Here is an 8,245-nt window from a genome sequence, read left to right as displayed (position 1 = left end):
CCCAAATGGGAGCTTTCCGGCCCCGTGGCCGCATACCCCGGCCGCAGCCCTGCAGGACCCTTGAGGAGGCCCGAGGAGGCTCTGAGCTCCATCTCCATTGCTGCCCCACTGCTTCCATGGAGGAGGGGGTCCGTACTGGGAGGGGGCTTTCAGCAGAGGCCTCCCTACTGTGAGGGGGTGGCCACGGAGACAAATTCTGTACCCTGCCTCGAACGCTGCGGCCTCGCACCAGGGCTACAGCAGGGGCCTCACCTCGCTGCTTGGGACCCTTGCCCCAGGCGCTGGGCGGAGCTGTATCTGCTTCCTCCCGCCTCCCCCCTCCCTGATGGGATCAGAGGAGGCCCTCAAGGGTGAGGCTCGGCTATTACTTTCATTCCCTTGTTCACCAACAGTTCTTTCAGTTTCCAGACCCAGTTTCGACTTGGGGACAATCTGGGCAGTCCGCCCCCAGACAGCACCAGGGTGCGCGGGTTAAGACCTCCATCCCACGGGACCGCGCCCACCTGAGGCCCTCCGCGGCGCCAGGCTGGGAGGGAGCTTCTGACCCCCCGACTAGACACCTGCTCTCTTAGGGTTCCCCCGGCCCCAGGAACACTGAGGTTGACCAGCTTATTAAAGGGTGTGATCCCCACGAGTCCGCAGCCAGCTGAAGACAGGCAGGGGGAGGCCAGGGAGGGCACAGGCTGCTCTGCCGCAGGAACCACGCTCAGAGCGGCGGGAAGGAACGGAGGCTGACAGCACGCGTCCATCCAACACTCTGCTTTACTGAAGTCCACAGATACGTTACACTTACAGCACCAGCATCTATCTGGGGCTCTCGGTTCCCCTCTCCTCCAAGAAAAGGGGGTTCGGAGGGAGCTGAGGCACAGGGTCCCCCTTTCCGACGCTGGGGCCACCCTGTGCACCCCCAGACCGTGGGTCCAGCGCACAGGAGGTGGGGTTGGTGGGCGGCCCCTGGAGCTGGTCCAGAGCCCCCCTCCCCACCTCAGGGGAGAGCCCGGCCAGGACCCCGAACACAGCCTGATACCCCGCTGGACCCACAGCCGGGGGCCCCGCCTCAGGAAGAGGAGACCGGGTACCCACAGTGGTTGTGGCCAGCTTCACCCAGGGTCAGCGTCAGGGACAGGCTGGGCTTCCGCCGCAGGTCCTCTTCCTCCAGGCAGCGCCGTGGGGGCCGGGACTTGAAGAAGTCGGAGACGTAGCGGACCTGGGGGAGGAAGACAAGAGCGGCTGGAGCGGAGGGCTCCGAGGTGGGGGGGCTCCGAGGTGGGGGGCTGGAGCAGACGGACAAGAGGGTACGGGCAGCGGGGTCCAGCCCAGGGGCTCACAGTGAGGCCGGCCACCAGCGCCCCCTGCAGGAGGCCAGCGAGGACATCACTCCAGTGGTGCTTGTGGTCAGACACGCGCGTGTAGCCGACGTAGAGCGCGAAGGCCAGCAGGAAGAACTGCACCGTGGGCCGCAGCAGCCGCGCCCACTTCCAGCAGAGCCGGGCCTGCACGTAGAGCTGGGGCCAGAGGGCGGCCGTCAGCCCGGGTGCTGGCGGGGCTCCCCCCACACCGGGGCCCAGGTGGGAGCTCTGAGGCCAGGAACACAAAGCCTCCGCACCCGTCAGCCCGCCCCTTCCACGGAAAGAGAAACCGAGGCCCAGGGAAGGCAGGGACAGGGCCGGTCCCACAAGCCAGTCCTGGGAAAGGACTCACCGCCAGGAACAACATGCAGTACATCCCGAAGGAGGAGTGTCCGGAATAGAAAGACAGCCTGAGGAAGGGGAGGGCGGCATCAGGGGGGCACCGAGAACACAGCCCGCGGCCAGGCTCGGCGGAGGGGGCGTTCCCTCCCATCAGCCTTCGGAACCCCCGGGCCTGCATCCCACTGGGTTTCCCGTTGTCCGGGTTAGGGATCCGGGGGGAAACGTGGCCCCTCTTCTCTGACCAACAAAGTCTCCAGCTGCAGCTCATGGTCTCTGACAAGGACGTCTTGGGCCACAGACTCGGAACCAAGACAGACAGACAACTGCGTCCAGCACACAGTTAACCCCACACTTACCTCTCCTCTGTGGTACTTGACGCCAGAATTCAATACAAGTTTTAGCCAAAAGGACATCAGTGGACAAAAGAAAGTGGCAGATAAAGAAACTCTAAATGTCTCACCACCCATAAGAGAAATGAGAAACACCTATAGGAACAGAATCGCATGGACAGCGGCCACGTGTACCAAGGAGCAGAGCAGACCTCTCCGTGCAGACGGTGACGGTCTGCATGGGCCCCGTCTGGTGCATCCGAGGGGCTGTCCCCCTCCCAGCGCTGAGGCAGCTCCCTGGGGCACTGCTCGGAGACCTCTGCAGCGAGTGCTCATCACTACGGTCCAGGGAGCACAAAGACCCCCGGGAAGCTCAGGAAAGCAGCCCTCGGCCCCCACCTCAGGCTGACCTTCAGGAGCAGCACAGCCCCCAGGAGGCCTGGCTGAGCGCGGGCCTTTCTGTGGAAGGGGCGGGCTGAGCACAGAGGGCCCATCGGTAAACTCTGGGAGACTCATTTCTCCCGAGCGTTGTCTAAGGAAAGCTCCGAGTCACTAGCTGAGCACTCGGCGAACAGAAAGAACTTCATGACCACACGTGACAAAGAATACAGAATTTGCAAACCAAGTTCAGAAAGGTCACTGAGCAGCCAACCAACAACAGGGACCAGCACCAGCAACAATCCCGGGGACAGGGAGTTCAACGCGATTTCCAGAGTCGCTACATTACAATACAAAACACTCAGCTCCCAACCAAATAAGTACAAAGCATGCAGGGGAAAAAGGGTGCCCTACACAGGGAAAAACATCTATTAACCAAAGCCGTCCCTGAGGAAGCCCAGGCTAGACTAGACTTCTGGGACAAAGACGTTTCAACCGCCACTTAAAATCTGTTCAAAGAGCTACACAACGTCTCACTAAATAGGGAATACTATCAAAGACAGAGGTTACCTAAAGGAAGCAAACAGAAATTCTGGAGCTGAAAACAGCACTATCCAAAACAAAAAGATCCATAGCAGATCCGAGTGGGCAGAAGAGTGACCACAGACGCCAGTCGACAGGGACAATTCAGCCAGACGCGTGGAGAGTAAAAAAACGGAGAAACGGAAGTGGCCCCAGGGACACCACCCACACAGTGAGAGCCCAAAGAGCGCAAGGCACATGGGGTCAGAACGGGTCTTGGAAGAATGAACGGCTGAACACTTCCCTAACTGGGTCCAAAACATTAACTGACACACCCAAGAAGCTTGATGAACCCCAAAAGGAGAAACTCACAGAGACACAAGCAGCAAGACAAGAGACTCCTCCTGAATGAGGGAGTTATGGCTGGTTTCTCGTCCGAAGCCACGGAAGCCAGAGGCAGCGAGATGACATGGTCAGAGCAACAAGAGCTCTACACCTGGCCAAGTTATCCCCTAACAGGAGGAATGAAGACATTCCTAGATAAACGAAAACTGAGAGTTCTATGCTCCAATCCTGCCCTGTGAGAAATACCAAAAGAGAGTGTTTCCAGGAGGAACGAAGAAAAGGCAGTAATGAAGAAATTCAAAAGTCAGCAAAACAACAACCTGTAGAAAGCAAGACACCAGAAGCCCTTCCTGCTCAGTAGTCACAATGAATGTAAACGTATTAACGTCTCCAGATAAAAGGCAGAGATTACACGATAGATTTACAAAACAACCTAACTTTACCTGGGTACCAGAAACTCACTTTAGGTTCAAAGACACAAATAGGATGAAAAGTACAAAAAAGGGAGAACTGTTCCGTGCAAACAGCATTCAGAAGACGTTGGGCACGGCTACACCACTGGGAGACAAAACAGCCCCGGGAAACAGCTACTAGGAGAGACACAGGGTGTTACACATGAGAAAGGGCTCCTCTGTCAGGATGACAAAACAATCACAGAGATACAGCCCCTGAACAAGACCCCCAAAATGGGGGCAGCAAAAACACACGGACGCTGCAACAGGGAAGCTCCAAAGCATTCAGGAAGCCAGACACGAGAGGCCACGTGGTGTGGGACTCCACACTTATGACTAGTCAGGAGAGGTAGAGACAGCCACACAGGAGGGGACTCATGGGTACCCAGGGCTGAGGACAGGGACAAAGGTGGGCATGGACCCACAGGGTGCTGGTTAACAACAGACATGGGGCTTCTTTTCGGGGTCATGAAAATATTCTGGACTAAGAGAGTGGGGACGCACAACACTGGGAACAACTAAAACCCAGAGAACTGTACACATTAAAACAGTTAAACTAGTGAATTTTAGCTATGTGAATATTTTTAAAAGATTTTATTTATTTATTTATTTATTTGAGCAGAAAGAGAGAGAGGGAGAGGGCGTGCACGCACAAGCAAAGGGGAAGCAGCAGAGGCAGAGGGAGAAGCAGGCTTCCTGCCGACCAAGGAGCCGAGCACGGGACTCGATCCCAGGACCCCGAGATCATGACCTGAGCCAGAGGCAAAGGCTTCACCAACTGAGCCCTCCAGGTGTCCCAAGCCACATGAATTTTATTTCAATCTTTTAAAAAGGAAAATAAGGGGGCGCCTGGGGGGCTCAGACGGTTAAGCCTCTGCCTTCGGCTCAGGTCATGATCTTGGGGTCCTGGGATCGAGTCCCACCGTGGGGTTCCTTCCTGCAGGGACCTGCTTCCCGCTCTGCCCCTCCCCCTCACCGCTGGTGCCCACTCTCTCTCTCTCTCTCTCTCGATGAATGCAATCTTTGTAAAAAACTTGATGTGTTGCAGAACTCATTAAAAAATAAAACAGGGCGCCTGGGTGGCTCAGTTGATTAAGCAACTGCCTCTCGCTCGGCACGCTGATCCCAGGTGGATCGGCTCAGGATTCCGGAGTCCCAGGATCGAGTCCCACATGGGCTCCGGGCCCCACGGGGAGTCTGCTTCTCCCTCTGACCTTCTCCCCTCTCACGCGCTCTCGCTCTGTCTCTCTCTAAAATAAATAAATAAAATCTTTTAAAATAATAATAATAATAATAATAATAAAGAAAATAAGAATGGCAATTAATTGAAAAGCTGATCCGAGACCATAAGAGCGCAGAGCAGAGAAGCAGGACAGAGGGCCGCCGCCCGCCCAGCCTCACGCCCCCACACCCGCCCGTCCAGAGGGCCCAGCCCCAGCAGCCTCACCCCCGACCCTCTGCTCAGGGAGTCGCCTCCTAACCTCCCGTTCGCCCACACCCAGCTCCGAGGCCCCTCCCCCAGGGGTGGGGGTGTCTGTGACCGGGGGCCCCCAGGAGGGCTGACCCGACACCCACCTGGACTCGGTGATGTTGGCGGGGCTCCCCCTGCACACCTTCTCCGCCTGCACGTACACGGAGCAGTTCACGCGGCTCCAGTCAGGGTCACACACCGCCAGGAAGTTGGGCCGCAGCCGGCCGACTGTGTACTTGGCCAGGTCCGTCAGCGACTGACTCACGGCGGCCCCGAACAGGAAGGTGCCCAGCACCTTGTAGATGGCCGCCACGTAGGTGTTGAAGTCGGAGTGGGAATGCAGACGGTCCGTGTACACCAGGTAGGCCTCCCCGGCTGACACCTGCATGGCAAGCGACTGAGGGGCCTCGTGGCCGGGCTGGGACGCCAGCTGTGGGCGCCTCCACCGGCCCTGGCTCCCTGGGCCTCAGGCCTCCCCACGGAGAGGGGCTCCGGCTTGCCAGCCCCCCTGAGTCGGCTGGGGTTCTGGGAGCGCCCAAGGGGGGCCTCTTCCCCGAAGACCAGCCCGCCCCCCCAGCCTCCAAGCCTCTCCTGCCTTACAACGATGACGGTGGCCGTGATGGTGACCCCAGCCATGAGCCCGTGTGTGATGGTGTCTGGACGGTAGGGGTACTGGATGGAGTCATCTCCACAGTAGAACCCTCGCTTATACGGGGCGCTCACAAGCGTCAGGATGGCAAAAGGCAGAGAGGCTGGGGGCAGGGGAGAGAAGCCAGTGGCCACGCGGTTCCCCCCAGCTACGTGCCCCAGCATCCCTCGCGTGGCCCTGGCCACTGCCTGGGACCCCTGGTTTCTCACCTCCGCACCAACCTGACACTTGGGAGGCCGCTGCCCCCTTAAAAGCCCATCGCGATTCCCCATCATCCTCAGATAAACACCCGGGTCCTCCCAGACCCATCGCGCAGCCCCCACCCCACATCGCGCAGCCCCCACCCCACATCGCCCACCACCTCCCCTTCTTCACTTCTCTCCAGCCTCCTGTCTCCTCCCCGGCACCGGGAACCCGGCACACGTCCTCACCCGAGACCTCTCTGACCGCCGTCCCCCCAACCTGAGCTCCATCGGCCTTCCTGAGCATCCGCCCTGGCCCCACTCTCCCAGAATGAAACGTCCGATCTGTGTGTCTCTTGGCACCGTTCATGCGCACGCACCGCAGGACACCTGAGTTCCCTGAGCACTGAGCAGGCTCCACCAGGCTCAAGGCTGTCCCCGGAGCCTTCCCGGGGCTCAGCCTGTGCAGGTGTCTCACAAGCACCTTTTAGAGACCTCCCTCCCTTCGCTCTAAGGCCGGCCGCAGAGCCCAGGAACACACCACAGTTAAGGCCCTGAGCGGAGATGCCTGAAGACCCCTGGGCGGACCAAGGGACTCCGCATCTCGATCCAAAGACACTTTCAGGAGCCCCAAGTGTGGCAAAATGATGACAGGCATCATTGTGGCTCTGGGGTCCCAGGGCCCTGCTGAGCTGAGGGCGACAAGCACACGCAGAGCACCCTTTGCCCCCAGCACGGCAGGTGGACAAGTAGGAGAGTGCTGGACTCCTCCGTGGCCTGAATACCACAGGAGGCGGGGGCAAGGCCAACTCCTCCTCCCCAAAGACCAAACTTAGTGCTGAGTGTTGAGAAACGCAGAGGTCTGCCCATGGCGCCGTGACAGTTAGGGATGAGGACTGGGATCGGGGGCTACGGGCTCGTCAGGGGGGGCCCCACACAGACGGCGGCTTGAAGGAGCCAAGAAGGTCAGGGCAGATCTGGGGAAGAAAGCCAGGCAGCAGCACCAGCCTGTGCAAAGGTCCAGAGGTGGGCCCACGCCTGGAGAGCTGGAGGGCGGGAAGGGGGGTGGCAGGGGGCGGGAAGGGTATTCTAAGATTGCGAATCTTGTGTTAGTGAGCGGGACACACAGTTTGGAGCAAAGGAACAGAGCAGGTCTTCGTAGGGTCCCTCTGGCCGCAGTGAGTGAGGGCAAGGGTGGAGGCAGAAAAGCCAGAGAGGAGAACCCCCAAAGCTGGGGGCTGGGGGGAGGCCAGAGCCAGAATACGCTGAGCCAGCAAGTCAAGCCCCATCCCTGCAGCCGGAGCAGGGCAGCGGTCGGCACAAGGCGCCTGAGCAGCGAGGTCAGCCTCCCAGCTCGGCCACCCCCACCCCAGCCACTGGAGACTGTCACCCTGGACTGGACCCGGAGCTGTGGGTTCAGGAAGTACAGCTCCCAGCACTGGACTGGGGGCCTCTCTCTGCCTGGGACACCCGCTCACGCCCTCATCGAAGACCCCTGCAGAACCTGCCTGCCTCTACCCCGACACACACCCCGTATCTTCATCAGGGCCCTGTTGTCACCCTATGGAACTCAACTTTTTATGTGTGGAAGCTTCAAGAATGGGACCAGGTCTGCCTGGGCCTCTAGCACCTGGCAGCAAGAAGCAGCCGATGCACAACCTACACTGGCAGCTGCTGTGTGACCTCCCACAGGCACCGGCACCTCTCTGGACAAGGGGAGCCTCCCTGACCAAGCGTTTGGTGGAAAACAGTTTCATTGTGCGCCTGTCACTTCTGCTCTGGCACACAGTAGGCGCCACGCAGACGTTTAAATATAATAACAGGCATTCATTAATGACGGCGAGGGCCGGCAGACGCCCCCAGGCACTTCTTCCTGCTGCCAACCGGCCCACTCCAAAGGGGTCAAGTATAGGGGCCTGGCGCTCAGGAGGAGGGCCTGGCCTTTGCAACCCGCCCAGGATCACCGCTCCGACCCCGCCGGAAAGCAAGAACCCCATTTGGGGGCGGGGAGGGCGCGGGGCGGGGTGCGATTGAGGCCCGAGGTGCCTCTCCCTGCGCCAGGGGTAGAATTCTGAGCAAACACTCGGCCTTTGTTCCCGGGACCCTGGGGGAGGGGCGGGGAGGGGGCCTCGGGCCGCCCCCTCCCCCAGTCTGGCCCGCAAACCCGCCGGACAGGTTTGGCGCTCGCCGCCCAAGGCGCCAGGTGCGCGGGTAGCCGGGGGCCCA

The 8,245-nt window shown here is 59.8% G+C and overlaps 1 protein-coding gene and 1 long non-coding RNA gene across 3 annotated transcripts in view; one reads left to right on the top strand and one right to left on the bottom strand.

The window, feature by feature from the left end:
• Positions 1-744: 744 nt before the first annotated feature.
• The window catches only part of PLPP2 (phospholipid phosphatase 2), an 8,494-nt gene continuing 993 nt past the window's right edge, over positions 745-8,245 (bottom strand). Inside the window, exons 2-6 of one of the 2 annotated variants that reach the window (XM_045088361.1) lie at positions 5,789-5,940; positions 5,293-5,570; positions 1,702-1,759; positions 1,329-1,505; positions 745-1,207 (exon numbers count right to left, since the gene is read on the bottom strand). In XM_045088361.1, coding sequence (XP_044944296.1) covers positions 1,058-1,207; positions 1,329-1,505; positions 1,702-1,759; positions 5,293-5,570; positions 5,789-5,940 — 815 coding nt within the window. In that variant the 3' untranslated portion in view covers positions 745-1,057. The remainder of the gene's footprint in view (positions 1,208-1,328; positions 1,506-1,701; positions 1,760-5,292; positions 5,571-5,788; positions 5,941-8,245) is intronic. The other variant, XM_045088359.1, reaches the window with a different exon arrangement.
• Positions 8,150-8,245, top strand: part of LOC123394378 — a 5,075-nt gene continuing 4,979 nt past the window's right edge. The window contains exon 1 of the long non-coding RNA XR_006609088.1: positions 8,150-8,222. This is a non-coding gene — a long non-coding RNA (uncharacterized LOC123394378). The remainder of the gene's footprint in view (positions 8,223-8,245) is intronic.

The sequence above is a fragment of the Mustela putorius genome, unplaced genomic scaffold (genome assembly GCF_011764305.1).
Source record: "Mustela putorius furo isolate JIRA1106 unplaced genomic scaffold, ASM1176430v1.1 tig00000095_pilon_pilon_pilon, whole genome shotgun sequence".
NCBI classification, from domain to species: domain Eukaryota; kingdom Metazoa; phylum Chordata; class Mammalia; order Carnivora; family Mustelidae; genus Mustela; species Mustela putorius.
This window is presented reverse-complemented; position numbering and strand designations above follow the sequence as displayed.